Consider the following 19,672-nt stretch of genomic DNA (forward strand, 5'->3'; position numbering starts at 1 on the left):
TAACCAAGCTACACTTTAAATTATAATAATTTATTATATTTCAAAACTATGCTAATGAAGATAAGTCAATTTGATAAGGTTGGAAATCATTTGCTGTGGAATCTGGGAATTACAAAGCACTATGGGATGAGTATTTCATTAAAAGTAATTATGTAGTACATACTCTGGTACCTGTATCCTTTTATTTTCCCGTTATTTTTTGATGCCAAAAGACAAGTGTGGGATATTAGCAAGGAAAATCAGGCAGTTAAGCAGCAGTATTTCTTGTGGGACAGCACAACTTTGCAAACCTTTTATATGGAAAACAGACTAAAGTGAAAAAAAACCCAGTGAAATCAATGGGTACTTGAATTTGACTCCTCTAAAGCTTTAATGAAGGCACATAAACGGTTAAAGAAAATAAAGCAGGAACTAATAAATCATTTTACTGCATCCCTGTGACGATGGTCACTTTTTGACCACTTAAAGACTATTAAAGGCGTTTTAACTTAAACATCTAACCAGAGAACCTGTTGAAGGTTTCACAATAAAGCCTCCAGTGCTTAATAACTTCATAAAAAAAACACATTTTAGAAACCTACTCAAAACTTGTTTAAAACCAAAACATTATATTGTTATTTGTTAAGGAAACAGAAAACCGAACTCATGTTTTTATAACCAAATTGGAGTCGGCACACTGGACTTTAAATCAGCACAATATTCAAATACCAAAAGTAATTTTCTGTTCAGGAAAACAAATAATTTTAATTTGGCATCTTAATCAAAAATAAGAATATCCTTCACTATTTTTTTCAGCTTTTTGTTAAACAGTTAGTTTGAGAATTTACGGATAGCAGAAAAAAGATATTTTAGCATTAATAATATCATCAAGCATTACAGAAACATAAAAAACATAATAAATGTGTGTCATAAACCTTAAATGGTTGTGGTCTAATTAACTTGCTAAGCACTGTTTCTTTCTTTCTTATTCATATCTGAACAGACTAATCTTAATTTGACGAGGCACACTTTTGTTTTTATTCACTTTCAGACCCATGCATCCTCCATAAATTTATGAGTTGAGCATTTAATTAACAAGTTATCATGCTCTTTTCCAAATTTTTGCTGTCAATTATGTCATCCTGTTTCCCCCTTTTTGTTGTTGTTGATGTTCTTTTTCAAACTAGCGGTTGCGGAGATGTCATCTAATGAGGGTGCAAAGAAAATCGAAAAAAGAAGGAAGCAGAAAAGTTGGGAGTTAAAGTGGTGAGCAGCGAAACTTCTCCTACGTCTCAGTGGGTCTAACAAACTCATTTAAATCCAAACTGGTATTTTACAAAGAATTGAAAAAGTGCCTCTGGGTCACCGCTGGGGCACCGGAGTGGGCTCATTTGCCCCAAATGGCGAAGATCCTTTACAAACAACACCATTGCTAATTTAAAATAAACTCATTGAGGGAAGCGAGGGGCCACAGTTTTCCTGACATTGGCGAAATTTCAACAGGGAAACTGGCGAGGGTGCAATCGCAGCTCCTTCTGGCTGAGCGGGTGCAGATGAGGCCAGGCGGCTTACTTAACTATGAGAAAACAACAACAGCGCTCAGAGCCTGCGAATAACAAGGCCAGTAAGAGCCCAATCAAACGCTACATTTCCTCTTAATGCACTCCACAAAAAAGGAGACTGTTAAAAAATAAATAAATAAAAATGAGGCATATGGACAGAGATTGTCATGTTGAGTAGAAAAAAATGAAAGGCATGCTAGGTGGCTTTGCTTTCTCCCGTTGAGCGATACTTTTGACTCATCAGCCGCAAAAACAACTCATTTCAAGGGTAGTGAAGATGGAGAAGGAGATGTGAAGGAGCTGAAGGACATGAGGGGGAACTGTGGCCCCCGTCCACCCCTCAAAGATATCAGAGGGAACAAGGAGAGCGAGGAGAGGCTAGTGGGGAGAAAAGGAGTCATTTCAAGGCTAAGGACACACAAATGCAAAGCACATGACAAGTGTGTTGGTGTGCAGAAATGCGTTGATTTGGCAGAACGCTGTCTCCAGGCTTTCATAAGCTCGTATGACTCAGTCAGAATGAGAGGAAGCCAAAAACGAGGAAAATCATAGAGAGAAGAACTAAAAACAGAGGTGAGGTGGAGGGTGTAGCTGCAGAAAGGTGGATGACATCACATCTTTTAAAAGTATACACTCAACAGGAGGTCAGCTTTTAATCGCCCCACATTTTTTACATTCATCGGAGGAACAAATGTTTCAATACAATTATATGAATAATGTGAGTTAATGAGAATAAAATTTGAAATCAGCCTCAAGGTCATTAAAACACAAGAAAGAGGAAATTAATTATTTATATTATATATATATATATATATATATATATATATATATATATATATATATATATATATATATATATATAAATATATGTCATAAAGTTTAACATTTCTGATTAAAATTTACAGAATACTACAGGTTGGACAGCCAGTTACTGTAATTTCCTATGACAAATTTAGATTTTATTATTTAGATTTTCAATAATAATTAACCAGGTGATCATTACGCAGCAAAACACTACAAAGTTTCAGTATGCAGAAAATTAGTAGTGCACAATTACCACATTTACCTGGTAGTTAATAGCCTTCGGAGCTTAAATCACTAATTCCTACTTAACTATTATTCAAAAAAAAATCTGTTCTAAAAATTGCAACATGAAAATCACCCATATAAAAACAGGAGTGAGCACGAGGTGAGCATCTCTACTCAACACTGATTTGCACTCTAAATTTCCCTTGCAGCGTATAAGCAGGAACTCTCAGGACTATTTGGGGACATGGGTTTCATGTGAGTCTACCCACGTGCATTTGCATAAAGTGCAACGTTTTATATAATTTCGACCGACTGAATATGTTTACAAAATGCACACGTTCATGCACTGATCTGCATTTCTTTCTACCACAAACATGTAGTTCCACAAAGAGGCACTTGCAGCTGCCTGTAAAAATGAGTCAATCCTCATCATCTTCAATAATAAAATGTGACTTTAAAGAAAAAAAATAAACATTTTTAGAGCCAGACAGTAAAAAAAAGTATTAAATATTTATATAAGTTGACAGTTTAAATTACATCAAGGCTTAACATCTTCATTATTTTGCGCATGGACAATTTGACTATGGCTGCTAGCTGTTTGCTCGGCATCAAATCAGCTATTTCATAGTCAGTGAACTGGATCTCTTGTATGTGTTCATGTTTGCAACACTTTTGAAAGCCTTATTACACTAACAATATTGCTCGCTGTACATTAATCGCTCCAAAAATGCAAAACTAATTTTGGTGAGTAAAGACTTAAACGGGTGACGTCACTGTGGCAACATGAAGCACGGGAAGTATTGAAAATAATAAGCTCCACACACCAAAAACAAGAGGTCAGATCTTATTCTTATGATTTCCGTATAAATAACACTGTTATTTTCCCTGCTATTAGGTCAAATATGTTTCCTTCTCAAAGCATCCGACAAGCCAAATGAGAAGTTTTTAAATGTAATACAGAGCTTTACTTTGTAATATATCACCGCATTTCAAGACATCTATAGCAAGCATCAGCTGGCCCAGAAATGAAAACTCCTTGACTTCATTTTTCTTGCAGGAAAGTGTTTACTGGCTTTATTCACACTTCATCCCTCTTGATTCCGATCTTGTTTCAAGTGACACTTTGAAACTTCTCTTCAAAATTTGCTTTCCAGTCGGATGGAAACGCCACCTCTCCCTTCCTGCCGTCCTCACTGCCTCTCTCTTTACTTTCCTCCCACTCTCCATGTCTCATCAGGAGTGTCATCAACCCCCACTCTGGTTGATGGCTGTTAATATGGCAACGCTATTGTCTGCCCGTTTGTGGCTGCTGTCTCTATTGTTTGCTCTCACACTTGATGAATTCATCAAAGGAAAAAGAAAAGGGAATGGGAGAAAATAGCTGCAAATCATGCAGTTTCGAACAATTGACTGTGTAAGTCTGGCAAGGCGAGTCTTTGTCTTCAAATGGTGCACGAAATACGTGTTTGCTTGTGTAATGTTGCACATGCATCACTTGTTCTGCCATTAAATATCTGGGACGGTCCTCAACCACTGATAGACTATGTGCCTCTGTGTGGGTAGAAGTGTACATACAGTTAAGTGTTTGTGTTTTCTGTATGGGTATCCTACGCATTCTCATAGCAGAGCGTTAAAAAGTGCCGTTTTTGTCAGAAGCTGTTGGCTTCAGATACGGACAAACTGTCCTTTGGCGTTGGAGCAGTATTTGATGCAAAGCATAGATGGCATATAAAAGATCTATAAAAGACTGATGTGACCATCTGATGTGAAGTCCTGAAGTAAAGCCCTGAGCTGAGCATTGTCGTAGTGTCCACTCTTGGTGTTTTAACACCAGATGTGACCAGCAAAAGGTCCCATCTGGCTAAAATGCAATCTCATTGGCTATTGATTTGTGATCGGCAAGCCACCAGTCCATGAGAATAGCCTGGTTTATCCTTTTTAAATTAGTCATGACTAGAAAACAGCAACTCATCAGGGAAGTGTTTTGAGAGGTCGTAGAAAAAATGAGCAGATAGTTGACTGCCCACAGATTTCTACTGACTAACCAAGTTTGTGAAATCCTGCTTTAAAGGTGTACTCAGTATTTTTTTTGTATTATTTACTTAGAAAAAAAGGGTATTATACTCATAAATATACATAGATTACTAATTGTAATTACTAATTGTATTGTGTAATTATATCGTCCAAGAAACTGATATGTTCTCATAAATTTATAATTAATTTTTAATTAATCCAAATTTTTAATTAAATACAAAGGTGCACTTTTGTGGTTTGTGTTCCATGTTCTCCACCGCATTTGAATACAGTGGCCTGAAACGACATCTCCCATATGATTGGCTGGAGATCTGCCACATAAATAAAACACCTAAGGTGGAGGAGAAGAGACATTTGCTTATTTATCCCTGATATTGTTTTAATTACTTATTATCAGCAGACTAGATTTGCGACCTTCCCATCTTCGGACAGCTAACAATAGCTAATATTTTGCCAGCTAATATTAAGCTTGCGTATCCTGAAAATCACGCTTTCCCTCTGATAAACTGTTTGATTTAACGCTCATATTTTGCAAGAGTTTATCTGCTAAGAGTCCAAAAATGTTAGATCCACTTCAAAAAAAGTTGATCTAACGCTGGCTAAATTAGCTAACAGAGGCTAATAGCAGCTAAAACAAGTCTTACTGACAGAAAGGTTCAGTCTTCAACTTAGTTTCATTATCATCGATCAGAAGCGAGATTCTCTAACTCACTGATCTGTAATGGACTCTTTCCCAAAGTTTTACAGCCTCTTTCAGAGTAAATAGACCTGAAGATGTCACCTGACATTGTCAGCTGAGGTGAACGGTAGACAAACAGCCTTTCACATATGTTATAAATTTAATGTTTCTCACCTTCTTAGGCTGACTACAGCCTGACTACAATTTACACAATGTAATGTTCAATTCTCAAGTTAAGCATGAGGGCTGTTCCCATCTTGTTTGAGCCACAAATGACCTTAATTGGATACAGAAGCATGCTAATTTATAAGCTAATGCTAGTTAGCTTGATTAGCAAGTCTGGCTATTAAAAAAAATGCAGATTTATGGCACTTCAGCAGCAGCTTCAATTTTCAGACATAGAAGGTCTTCCCATCTTTCATAGAGTCTGTGATGCCCAGAGCTAGCAGTGCTGTTTTAACCCTCTGAGGTCTAAGTCATCATTAATGATGACCCTAACCCTAAGCAGGTCACTTGTGAGCTGGTGTGTATTAAGAGGTTAACCCTCTGATATAATCACTGATGATTGTAATTCTAACCCTATCATAATCCTAACACTATTATAACATCTTTTTGTTAATTTGTCTCTACTGAAAACATTGAAAATGATTCTTAATTGTACTCTGGTGGGTTTTAATGTGATGCCAAAGTCTCCTGAGTCATGGCACCAAGGCCAAAGGACACCTTGGGCTTATCTCTGAGACACCAGCAACTTTGACAAAACAGGAGCACTTGACTTCCCAAGAAGAGGGACCAAAGTACCTCGATTCATTATCATAACTTAGGCTACTGTATCATTGTATTTGCATAAATGTTTGTTGATATTTTTATAATTTTTTTTCTTCATCATGAGAAAGAAAGGAGAGAAACATAGGCAAGAAGGAAGAGAAACTATAGCAGACAACCATACATGAATGAATGAACACATCACCTCTAAGTACTGTGTAAACGTGTTGGTTAGTACCTTTGCTCTGTGGAGGGTTCTGGCTGCGATCTCGGAGGATGTTGATCTGGTAGACGGCTCCATACGGTTCGAATAGCTCCTTCAGCTCCTTCTCTGACCAGGAGCGTGGGATCTGGCCCACAAACATCTTGATGGCGTCCGGGTCTGGCTGGTCCGAATGCTCCAGCGCCCCGTTCATTTTTCCGGCCGTGCCGTTACTGTTGAAGAGACAAAAGGCGGGACATTAGAACATCACATAAAGACAAACCGATATCACTGACAGCTTAAGAATCAGGGTCTCTGTGTTCATTTTATGTGATTTAAACTGGATCTACAATGCTTTTAAGCATTTTCCTAAGCATTTTGATTATCGTAGGAATCTCAGACTAAAACTACACACCCATAAACACACTTAGACACAAACAAACTTGACCTGAAGCTGAATTTGAAAACTTAAAAGCGGTTTTCACTGGCAGAACAGCGTTACCCCGCAGTTTCAATTTCAAAAGACCAAATATCCAAACCGTGCTCTGGCTTGCTCATGGAAGTTTCCCTTGTGTTAAAATAAATAACCTAAAGGTTGCGTGTATCTTTTCTGCACACAGCACAATTACACGTTTCAAATTTGCTCCCCAAAATTCAGCAGAAACTAAAATTTACGCAGCAGTATAAAAAGCAGTCTTTGTTGCCTTGATTTTCAGCTTCACAACTGATTTTCTCAGTCAGCCCAGTGTATTGTAGCCTTGTGTTTTTTTTTTTAAACTAGTCATCCCACACATATATATATTGGTTTTTGCATACTGCAGTATCTGATAGAGTAGACATAGAATAAAATGGCCAAGATCCTAGTAGGTTAAAGTGATTTGAAAGCTTAAACAGCTGTAAAAGTAGAATATCATGAATTCTGAAGCATTTTAAAGCCACTATAAGAGAAGATACTGAGCTTTCAGCAGACACACACATGAAAAAGGAGGAAATAATAAAATATCTTAAATTAGAACCTTGGAACCAATATTGTGCAAAAAATTAATTTAACTTCAAAAATGCCCTCCCAGGTTTTCATTCATAACACTATGGAAAAGGCTCTAAAACAGCCTTTAGAAACGTCACAAGGACATTGAAACTCAATGAGAGCCACACTAATAAAATTCTCTTGGGTGCCTTCGCAGCTCCTTACAACGGGGCGAGACAGCTTTCAATTCAGGTTTTACAGCCTGATATCCCAGAAGCCGGAAATTTTTATATACACTGACCTGACACATCAGCAAACTGACATTTCACTGTGATGCTAAGTGTGGATTTTTGATAGCGGAGATGTAGCGATGGATCTATACGGGATGTCAGTAAATCCACACTGAAGGACTGAGGTGAACTGCAACAGCAAAAGCAGCATACAAAGTACGTCTTTTTTTTCACTGCACTTGCCGACACAAGACCGAGCTGTAGCCGGCAGAGGAGACACTCTGTGCGAATATATGTGCGCCGTGATGCATGTGTGAATGTTTGTGCGTGTTCGCACGCCTCGCTGGATGCGGGGTAAACAGCGTTCGGCGTGGTAATGCGAGGTTTTGTGTGAGGGATTAGGCTGCAGAGCCAGCACAGTAAACCTCCAGGCCGCCTCTAACAGGACACAGATGCTTACACACCGATCGGTCTGCTTATATCTCCACATCTGGAATGCATACGAAAAGGAGTTGAAGTGCTTTCCCGCCCTTTCACTGCAGAGCAACAACACTTATCATCACAAAACACACTCGTGGCTCCTCTCTCTGTTATTTATTTATTTAATTATGCACCAATGAAGATGACAGAGATGAGAGCGGCACCTGAGTACGCACGAGCCTAAGTGTGGCTGTGTTTTGACAATAATCACACACACGTGGCTGCAAACAACCTCTTACACACACGCAAGCGCCATCAAGGCCTGTGGTCTATTGAAGGCGGCTGAAAACCAGTTTAATGAAACCAAAGTCAATGGCTGTGCTGTTTTATTGCTCTTCTCTTCCTTTTGTTGTCCTCAGCAGGAGAGTGAAAAAGCATTATCTTAAGAGGCAAAAACAAAACAAAGCCAAATCCTGAGCTTGGTTAGCTGACAACGCTAATACCACCCTATAAAGCTCAGCGAGAGCGAAAGGAGAAAGAGTTGAAGGAAGGAGGCAGGGGGAAAGAGAGAGATTGAGGGAGAGGAAAGAAAACATCCAGACCTTTGAACGCGGGCCATCCATCTTTTGCAGAAAGAGCCAAGGCGCTCGGCAGAAACGCCCAATTCTTTAAAGGACTTAAAGGACATGTCAAATAAAACGCCAGAAATGGAGAAGGAGTCAACGAGCCAAGCCCGTGCTAACAGTCCTCTGGGCAATAACCGCTCCTTGCTAAGCTGTCCGATAAATCGCTCGGGCCTGGGTACTGCACGAGCCCCAAGGGTGGTAGCTGACGGCAGGGGGGGAGAGAGGGAAGAAGGGAGGGAAGGGAGGGAAGGGCGGCGGTGGTAGCAAGTAGCTGACTGGCCCTATCACCGGCTGATATTTAGCCACATAAACGGCGAAGACGACTGCATTGGACAAGCTGCGGCGGTCGCTGGGTTCAGACTGCAGCACATCATGCCTTCGCCCTCTGACACACACACACAAAGCTGATGTGTGCGTGAAAGCTAAAGAGCAGAAAGAGGGGGAATAGGCTGGAGACAATCCCTCATTGTTGGCTGTTTATGTGAGGCTTGTGGGGACTGAGCAAGGCCAAGGGGGGAGACGATACAATAGCCAGTGTCAGAGGATCGCCTCCCTCGTCCAGGACACTGTCCACCCTGTGCTTCTTCCACCATTCACTCTGCCTGCTAAGACAATGAATAGCTTCACACCGGCAGCCATAAGGTGTACGAATGCTCACAGAGCTGTCTTGTGTAGATTGCACGCTCCGTCTTTCCCTGAGGTGGTTGGAAGTAGGTGCCTCTGCTAACTATAAAGGAATGAGCGACTCTTCCATCGCCCCTGTGGCCAAGACTGACAAGGTGTTATTGGAGGCAGGCAGAGCTTTATAGTGTGTGTGTGTAGATGTTTGTGAAAGTGTGTGAAGCTTAGCAGGAGAGTGTCCTGGGGCTCGGATTAAGTCGTTGAGTGGATCCACTCCTGCCATAGACTCTCCATCTCCCTCCCTCTTTCCCTCTTCTTGCTCTTCTTTTCTCTCTCCCTCCCTCTCAATTTGAGCCAATTGTTTGCCTTAATGGCTTAACTATTGCTTCCATCACTCCGGTCTCCCTGAAGCACAGGGCTGTGACTGAGGGCTGATCTACACTCACAATGTGTATGTGTGTATTAAGCCCGGCTGGGTAGGACTTTGAAGCATCTGCTGAGGGCTGCTATTCCCTCACCTTGCACTCACATTAGACAGCAGGCTTGTTTGACCAAACTACAGCTGCATTATATTGATCATAAAACCTTATGATGGTTATTTATTTATTCATGCATCATCTTCATTATACATTCACAGCTCCTCAAACCTCCTCTCTCAGCATATTTTTGGCAAATTCAATAATTGGCTTCAGTGGTAACAGTGACGTGAGAAGCGAGCTATCAAGACGTGCTTGCCAGGACCGTAGCATGTCTGAACCCAGCTTAGCTCAGATACTGAAAGATAACATTTATTTAATGTGTTTTTCACTTTACTTGGGCATGAATCAAAACGGAAATGCAACAGAAAAGCTGGAAATGTTTCTCATCAAGCCATTCACCACTCATCCGCGTGGTTTCTCCCTTTTCAGTGCCCGCAGGTTCCAGCTGTTAACTCGTAGAACACACAGTTAACAGTCAGGTTGTAGAAAGTGACTTATTTGGACTTAAAACATCTACTTTGTGGGAGGGCTGGTTTAAGCACATTTAAAGAAGCTGTTTAGAAGCATAATATAGTCCAAAGTATAGCCAAGAAAACAGTTAGAAGGCCTCAAGATTCCTAATAATGTTCAAGAAAGGTCATCCAATAATTTCTGGGGGTGTGGGGAACAAGCTTTTAACATGTTATTGACAACTTAAAATCAAGTTCAGCACTCAGGCTGTCTTTAGCGCTGTTATTGTTTGGAGACAAAATGTTTTTTAGCTGCTTAATGTTCCACTACATTTACCAGGTATTTGCTAAGTTAGTCTTTTAGTCATTAAGAGCTGGAAAATTGCAAGAGCTTTTCTTTTGAAAGCAGTGACCCAGATATTAACGTGATGAGAAAGATGAGACAGAACCAAAAGCTGTGGACATGTGGGGCTGCCATTGAGTACTCTAAATTCAACTATATAACTGAATACTAAGAAATTTGGAAATTCAACTGTAAAAATGAATGCATGTGTAGTTGAACGGACTCAGATGTACTGTCCTGCGTGGTCAGGAGAGAGCTGAGCCTAAAAGCAAAGCTGTGAATTTACAGATTGATCTAAGCTATGGCCATGAGCTGTAAATAGTGACCGAAAGAATTAAATTGCTGATGCAAGTAGAGGAACTGAGCTTCTGATGAAGGGTGTCTGGGCTCTCCCAGGTGAGGGTTAAGAGCTTGATCATTCAAGCTGGAACTTCTCTAAATCGACAGGAGGTAGTTGAGGTGGTTACACGTCGATGGGCTTGACTCTGGCCCCTGGGCCCCCTGGTCACTGCTGGCTTGGGAGTGTTCAGTGTACGCCTAGAAGAGTTGCAGGAGGTGGTCGGGCATTGGGAGGCCTAGATGTCTCTGCTTAGGCTGCTGCCCCCTTGACATGGACCCAGAGAAGCAGCAGAAAATGGATATAGGGCTGTGAATCTAGACACCATCCATCCATCCATCCATCTTCTTCCTCTTGTCTGGGCCCCAGTCCCTGGGAACCTGAAAGACCTTGCAGAGACACCCTAGGACATGCCAGAACCCTTCACCCAGGAGACATCCATGTCAGATGCATGAACCATCTCAACTGCCTCCTTTCAATGTGTCGCAGCAGCAGCTGTACTCTGACCCCCCCCCCCCCCCCCCCAAATGACCAAACCATCTGTAAGGGAGAGCCGAGACACCCTTCATCATATCCACATCTCTCAGTTACTACTCACAGCTCGTGGCCATGACAGCTCGTGTAAACTGACAGCTTCACTTTTAGGCTTACCTCTCTCTTCACCACAGTGAACCAGTACAGCTAGGGGCCATGTTGAACCAAAGCACTGATTTTAGAAATTGTGGAGCTCTCTGGAAGTGAGGTGAGATTCAGGCAGAAAATACACAGATTATTATATCATGAGAAACATACAATGTAGAATTAAGGTTCTTTATGACAGTCAAGTCATTAACTTTCTAAGTTCTCCTGTTTTTTCTCCAAACACAGTGTTGCCACACAGCAATAGACTGACAATAAAAACCCTAAAAATATATTGCTTTGCTGTGGATTTTACAGGTAGAAGGAAAAAGGAAAACAATCTTTGCCTCCACAGATAAAGAGTAAATGGTGACAGCGATGAGCTACCTGGACTACATTAACCACCTGCTATCCCCTCTGTTGGCCTTGTTCACAGCTGGAGTTCAGTAGGCAGCAAGATAGGAATGTGCTCCAAACAGACAGTCGGAAAGTGACGGAGGTAAAAGTAGGAGTAAAAGAGAGGGAGAGGGTGGAGGAGATGGATGCAGATGAGCCAGGTCTAGAGTAAGCACAGCAAAGAGCTCAGCGTGTGCTCTCTCAGAAACCATACACACATGCATGTACACATATCACACATGCATACACACACAGGCTCTGGTTCAGGCTGGCTGCGCTGATCCCCCCTGCTGTTTTCCCCTTCTGTTTCTGCTCTAAAACACACATCCATTCTGACTCCCGTAACCCCTCAATCGGAGCACACACATATACAAGTACACACACTCCAGTGGGTTCGTGGAAAGGCCGAGCTGTCACACACTTTTTCTCATTGGCAGTGTGTTTGCAGGGTGTGCAACAGTCCCACAGGGGAACTAATCTTGCTGACAAGCAGAGTGAGAAACATCAGTTCCCCTCTTCACCCCAGAGGGAGTGCAGGGACCAAGGTCAGCTTACTGCACACACACAAAGACACACCTACAAATATGTTAGAAAACACACACAGACAAACTACCACGGGCAATCAGATCTCCTCAGACATGCACACCTTGACAGATTCTGACATGACTTTAACACAAACAGACAGAAATCGTGGAAGACGCTGAAAGGGGTACATCAAGGGCTACATGGCAATTCAATAATACTACTTTCGGAAGAAATGACTCTACGATCAGTACACAGCAGGAGATAGTTTGTTTAAGACATGGACTGTCTGGGTAGAGCTGGGAAGAAGCAACAAACAAGATAGCGGCTCTCTTGGGCTGCATTAAGCAGATATTTCCCATCTCACATGCATGCTAGCAAATAAGACACAGACTTTGTAGATGTGACCTGTCAAGTTAAAAAGCTTGTGTTTGATCAGATGTTTCCAGACATTTTCTTTCTCAATTGCACCTCTATTTTACAAAATTTCAGCTCTGCACTGTGTGTTGAAAATGTAACCCTGTATTCTTAAGTTCAATCACTACTAACTAGTTAGTTCCATCTCTTAGTGACTCCTGTTTAACTGCTTGCTGGCTGACTGGATTACAGCTTTAGACAGCATGGCTCCCAACCAAATTGGAAGTCTGAAGATTTAAAACAGACCAGGAAACCCCAGGAAAGCAGAGAGCGGCTGCGTCACCCATACTTTTTTGCCAATGATGTAGTTCTATTGGCCTCAAGAGAATGTGACCTTCAGCATGCACTGGAGTGGTCAAGTTGCCTCTACTGAGTGAGAAAATTATAAATATCATATGAACATCATATGAAGATATAAAATTTACTGCAGCTGAGTCAGCTGGAATGAGAGTCTCCAAGTCTGAGGCCATGGCTCTTGTGGGTTAGTGGAAAGAAGCTGGTTCGAGCAAGTGAGTTCAAGTATCTTGGGAACTTATTAACGATTCATCAGCAGTAATGCAGGTGTTGCACCAGACTGTTGTGGTGAAAAGAGAGCTGAGGCACACGTTGAGGTTTCCTCTGTGGTTCCAGCTTAGAGACAGGGTGAAGGGCTCAGACATTCGGAGAAGTATTGGAGTGAAGCTGCTATGTGTCGAAAGAAGTCAGTTGATGTGGTTTGGGCATCTGGTTGGGATGCTTCCTGGGTGCCTCTCTTTGGAAGGTTTCTATGCAGGCTTAAGTGGGTAGATCCAGAATGAGCTGGAGAGATTATACATCTTATTTACCCGGGAACACCTCTGGAACTCCTTGGAAGAAACTGGAAAGTGTGGCTGGGGAGCAGGACATGTGGAACATCCTGCTTAGCCTCCTGCCATGTGACCCGACTTTGGATAACCAGAAGATATCGGCTTTAAGGACTCTTGCTTATAAAACACTGCATTGTTTTACATTTTAAGGCCTTTAAAAATTATGACTATGAACTAAGATATAAAATTTACTAAACACTTGAAATATATTGCTTACAAATGTTTAATATATGGGGGCCCAAAGCTTGTAGATCGTTCTCTGTAGGGTTCCATAGATAATCATTAGCTCCTGAACTCTGATACCATCTAACCCATTTGAACAGTGATGCTCTATTCATGTTCTTTGTATCCCTGAAAATGAAAGAGAAGTTGGCTCTGCTGAGTGTATTTTCCCCCATTGGACACACTGAGCATCAATGAGCACATCACACAGCCTTCTGCATTAAAATGAGGTGAGGAAGGCACACTTGTAAACATACTTGGAGATCCTTAGAAATATGAGATTTACAAAATCACTGCAGCCATTTAAATGTGCTCCTTTTATCATCACTCGCCCCAAGTGAACAGCACTCATACGCACCTTGGAATTCTAACATCTGTGCATCAGTATGCGCACACGTACGTATAACGTGCATGCAGATACGCGCACATCCAGTCAAACACACTCACAATTCACTTCATGAGCCTCAGTGTTTTCTGCAGATTAGTAACTTCACCAAACAACACAAGAGACACATATTTTTCCCTCCAGAATCCCAGTCCGTAACTGATTTTGTCAGTGCACGGCGGATTAGTGACTCAAACTAAATGAATGGCATTCAGTGTTATTATTGGAACACTTTTAGGTTTTCTCTAAGTGACTTACAGCGAGGTAAACTGGCTCCCAGGGGCCCTGTACGAGCCAAAAGAGGGAGTGTGATATTGACTATGATTCACTTGAACTTTACAATAAGCAATATTCCACCCACCTTGAGTACAGCTCTGGGATAACAGCCACTGGTACATGTTTCATAATAAATATTTTTTATTATCAGTGTTTCTATGCAGCGGGGAGGAGGAAAGCAGCAGAAAGTGCTCGGTCTGTATGAGACTGTATGATTGCCTTTATGTGTGTGCACGCATTTTGCGGTTGCCATGGAGACGTGGCAGTACATGCGATGCAGGGAAACGATCAGATAAATGTCACAGTACCTAATGAAGCTGCACCGGTGCCCTGACGCTCAGCTAGCTCTGCGCTAACGAGCTACCGCACGCCGTCGACGGATAATGAGGGAAGACACACATACACCTACGCTCTAACACTCACACACACACAAACGCCCACTTAGACACTCACAATGTGAAGAAAACGTACTGATGCATGACACACATGGACACAAGTGAAATGTGTCTCATTCTGCTCGTTTCTCATGTCTCATATTTTCCTGCATGTATAAAACGCTGGAGGAGCCCACACTGTTTTCTTGGAATTAAAGCTCCCTTGTTGGGTGCTGCAGGTGGCAGTTCATGCGGTGTGATCTGTGGCACATAAAGCTACCTTGATATGAATACTTGAAAACAAATGACAAAGTAAAAGCTTGGCTGAAAAAATAAAACAGTTTCCCCGCAATGGAAATGCTTAAACGTTGCTAAAAAACTCATTGCTTTTGTCAGTTTTTGGCTTTGAGCCTGGCTGCCGATGACATTTTTTGGTTTATAATGAGAACAGTCGAAGCAATACTTCTCCAGGCTTTCTGGGGGTCTTTCATAGTATTTCTTTGGACATTGGCTGGTTTTTCACTCAATTTCAGTCCAGGTGTTTTTACTTGTCAAGTCACTAAACCCTAACCTATGAAACAGTTAAGCACAAGGCACCTAACTCGAGGGATGAACAAGTGTTCTGTTTATGCATAACAAACAACTTAGCAAATAACCGATGTTAAGGGTCTGTCATGGTTTGTGGATGCATTTCAGCAAGTGGTGTTGGGGACCTTGTCAAAACTGTTGGAATTATAACCCAGAAAAGTACGTTTAGATGTGGATGCAACATCCAATACCATCTAAAAAGGTTCTGATCTGACAACAGCTTAATTTTTCAGCATGAAAATGATCCACCAACACACTGCCAGTGGGTTGGGAACACCAGTAATATTGAACAAAAGAGAGCCAACATCGAAAAAAGTCTTTTTTTCTTATATACTGGATTTCTATGTGTTTTTACATATCCATAAATCACACCACCTATATCTGATTTTCCCAGAAAGACAAAGAAATGAGGACTGGATCAAGGCTTTTTCACAGCTTTGTATATGAACACATGCAATATATCTGTGTATTTATGCAACATGTCAGATAAGCTTTTAAAGAACATATAGCAAGATAATGTTCCCATCAGCACAAACATTTGGAATCGGACCGATCAAATAACAAGATGTGTTAAGTCATTAGCATAAAAATACAAAACATTCAGACAGCCACCGTGTCGTTTTTAGCCAGCTCTGACTTTTACTTTTAAGGGCTGAAATGGAAAGCATTATGAAAGATGTCATCTCATCTGGTGAAACATCAGCTATTGCTAATTGACGTCAATTCCACAAGCAACTTGCCCAAAGGCCAAAATGAAAACTGGCCTTTAAAAGTTATTTATGAATGTCGAGAGATGAACAGATTTAAAAACACAGTGAATGAATCAAAAAGAAGAAAGAATGATAATGAAGCGTGCACCCAATCTGTAGCCACTTGTCTTCTTCCTTCTTTTTCTTTTCACCGGCTTTCATGTAAACATAATGCAAGCAACCACCCCACCCCATCACACGAGCGCCTTGTAGCTAACGGTGTGAACAGAACAGCGCTGGGAAGAAAATATAGGTCAGAATAATTTTTGAACAGGTCTGATTCTTCTGAATTCAGGCATTTTCCAGTCAAACACACACACACACACAGACACACACACACACAGACACACACACACACACACACACACACACACACACACACACACACACACACACACACACACACACACACACACACTCTGAGCCTCATATAAGAATGCCTGTAAATGTTTCACAGCTGAGTACCCAAAAGAAAGCCTCAGCAGGTACACCCAAAATTGGTATATGAATAACTCTATTCCGTCTCTGTTCAAGCTTGAGTTTTCTACCCCCCTTAACTTCTTTTAAAAATGCTTCATGGTTCATGAAGAAAGAACATGTTATGGATGAATGAGGTCCTTTCAAAGAAAGTGCAAACATTATTCTGCTGTTCACAGCCTGTCTGCATGTGTGTAAGTTAATTAAGTTGCACAACGAAACTTAAACTGTGTATTAGTCACTGTGCCACTGCCTCCCATACACACACACACACACACACACACACTCAAAGTGCTATTTTATAATTTGCGAGAGGAAACAACAAGGTGATGAACGCTGTCACATGCAGAGGAGGAGTGGAGCTGAACTACGACCTGTAGGGTTAAGTAAAGATGAGGGTTTGGGTTAAAATACATTCCTTCACAACATAAAGCACCTGCTCCAAAGCTGAATTTGCTCAGTGAAAGATTTGAAACACACCTTTTCACATGACCTCTGCATGTTTTCTAGCTTTTGGTTTTCACTGACAACAGCTGGCAAGCAGGTAGATTAGCAACTGGTGTCGACCTTTACATCCAAATCTGACAAAATGGTATGAGCTTTGGTATAGTCCTTTTTGCACATACTGCCTCCACAGTCATCTATGGATTTAACCTCTGTCCATGGTAAACTCCTAATCATGGACAATACAAAAGGTTTTCCAACCACCACAAGCATTTGTAAAGATGTACAAGTTTCACCTAGACACAAGAAAAATCAATAAGTTTGTATCTGTTGAGAGATAAATAGAAATATTGCCTGCTTACACCGTAGGAGAGGTCACAAGGTCACCGGATTCAATAACGCTCTTCCTCGTGGGAGCGTGAATGAGCAAAGTGAATTTTAATGCACATCTGGTCACAAAGTTTTCAAGCTCGCAAATACACAGATGGGGAGGCGATCTGCTAGAGACAAAAATAAAAATATTCCCGCACGGGGAAAATTCTCAAACACTGAGTTGTGGCCTTAATGTTTTTCTATTTTTGGGGCCAATATTTTGGAAAAAAAAACAAAAAACAGCTGCACTTAGTTTTTACCACTTCTTCTGTATTTTTTCTACTTTGATAACGCAGTTCCTGGAATTTTCTCCCTCAAAATATGCTTTCTAGCTCACATCAGTCATACCTGGAGTTTCTGTGCGTGTGTGTGTGTGTGCACGTGATAAAAAGGAAGGGGGGGAAGGAATTAGAGTGTCTTAAAGCCTCAACACCAGATTGGTCAAATCCAGGCAGTAGCAGCAGTATTCCACCCTAATCTTTAGCACACTTCCTCTTTTCTTCACCCCTCATCCTCCCTATATCTTGTTGCCATGGGAACAGCAATGGACATAGGGGGTGAGGGCATCTGGGGGGGTGGAAGCTCTGGGTGTCAGGTAGGTAGGTGCCTCACCCTTGACTCTTTGCTGGATTTGCACCGTGTCCCTCGTCTCATTCTTCCAGCTCTCTTATCTCACCCTGGAAAAAGCCTTCGGCTCCCTTCGTCTCCCCTCCGTCATCACCCCTCGTCCCTCTCACTCAATCTCTCATGTTTGCGGGCTTAATGAGAAACAGCTTGTTTGTGGTGTGAGTCTGCGTGCGTGCCTGTGCGTCCGCGTGCGACCGTGTGATGAAATGGCAGTGGCTCTGATTGTTTGGCATCGCGCTGCGGCTGCACTCTGCCAAAAGTCATCATCTGATTCGCCGACGGGGATGATGGCCCATTTGACTAATGCTTCTCCGCAAAACGGGCCAACAATGCCGATCCAGCGAACAGAAGAAATAGTGGACGGGCTGGTGGTGATGGTGGTGGGGGATCATATCAGATTGGTACCGGTTCAATTCAGCTGATGGAACTGGCGGAAAAATAAAAGTCACCTGGGCCTTCACAGGTGCTTGAGTGCTTTTGCGTGTGTTTTACAGTACATCCTTGTCTGTTTGTACAACATGCAACACCTCCACCACTGTGCCCTGCTTGAACAATAAATCCCCCCCGGTGTGTTCATGCACATTGGTCGTGACACCTCTAAAGGGGACAACAGAGCAGAAAACCACAGGGTAAATACAAAAAAAGAAGAAAAAGCACAAAAAGGGCATCAGACAGAGACAAACAGGAACAGAGGCAGGCGGGAGAGAAAACAGGGCACTTGCCAGCAACAAACCACCACTGATTTAACAACACGAGTGCATTTGCTGTACTGGCTTTGGCACAATTGTGTCCCATTGTGAGCAAACCTCTACGCTGCTTGCAGTACAAAGGTTATGAAAGCCTGTGAGTTACCTCTATTAGCATGTGGAGAGGATCCTATTTTCATATATGATGTCAATAAAACAAAAAAGTGTGTGTGGCTTTTTTTTCTCAGCATATTCCAGGTGAAACTGCTTTTAAGACTTTAATCAGCCACTCTTAGACACACATATACCCCGTACGACCTCAGAGGGGAAGGAGCAGTAGTTCTTGCAGTAGTGGAGAGGATGCTCGGAGCAAAAGCAAAGTGAAGTTGAACACAGTGGAGAGAGACAGCCGGAGGAAACCTATTTATTGGCTGGCATGGGAGGGCAATGTTTTCTGTGTTGGTGTGTGTGTGGCCAGAAAAAAAACCAACACTGAGAAGTTCCTTTTCTCTGCGAGGACACATCTGTAAACTCTTGTTTGCACTGTAATTTCCCTCGTAGATCATTTCAAGGCGGTTGCGACTGAGTGCGATTGTGTGTTTGACCTCAGGCTCCCACTAAACACAAAATACAACTGGGGTGTTTTGTCCACATGTACAACACATTCTTCAGTTTGACGTCACATTAACCCACACAAACTGTACTGAGGCTGTACAGCTATATGCTTGCCAAGTCCCTTTACTCCTTTGATTTTCCTCTTAATCAGCATCAGAATCAGAATACTTTATTAATCCCGAAGGAAATTAGGGATCCTGGTTATCGTTATCCTGGTTTTATTCCAACATTCGCCCTTCTTTTCTTTCAAGTCTTCCCGCATCATGCCTTCCTTCACTGTTTTGGTCCTGGGATGGTCAAGATGTGATGTACCTAAAAGACCCTCAGTCCCTTTAAA

At 41.8% G+C, this 19,672-nt stretch overlaps 1 protein-coding gene across 28 annotated transcripts in view; it reads right to left on the minus strand.

Moving 5' to 3' along the window:
• The window catches only part of celf2 (cugbp, Elav-like family member 2), a 241,817-nt gene that overhangs the window by 95,128 nt on the left and 127,017 nt on the right, over window positions 1–19,672 (minus strand). For all 28 annotated transcript variants that reach the window (XM_085137087.1, XM_085137083.1, XM_085137088.1 and 25 more), the window contains one exon: window positions 6,287–6,483. In XM_085137087.1, coding sequence (XP_084993213.1) covers window positions 6,287–6,483 — 197 coding nt within the window. The remainder of the gene's footprint in view (window positions 1–6,286; window positions 6,484–19,672) is intronic.

This window comes from Neolamprologus multifasciatus, chromosome 17 (genome assembly GCF_963576455.1).
Source record: "Neolamprologus multifasciatus chromosome 17, fNeoMul1.2, whole genome shotgun sequence".
Lineage (NCBI taxonomy): Eukaryota > Metazoa > Chordata > Actinopteri > Cichliformes > Cichlidae > Neolamprologus > Neolamprologus multifasciatus.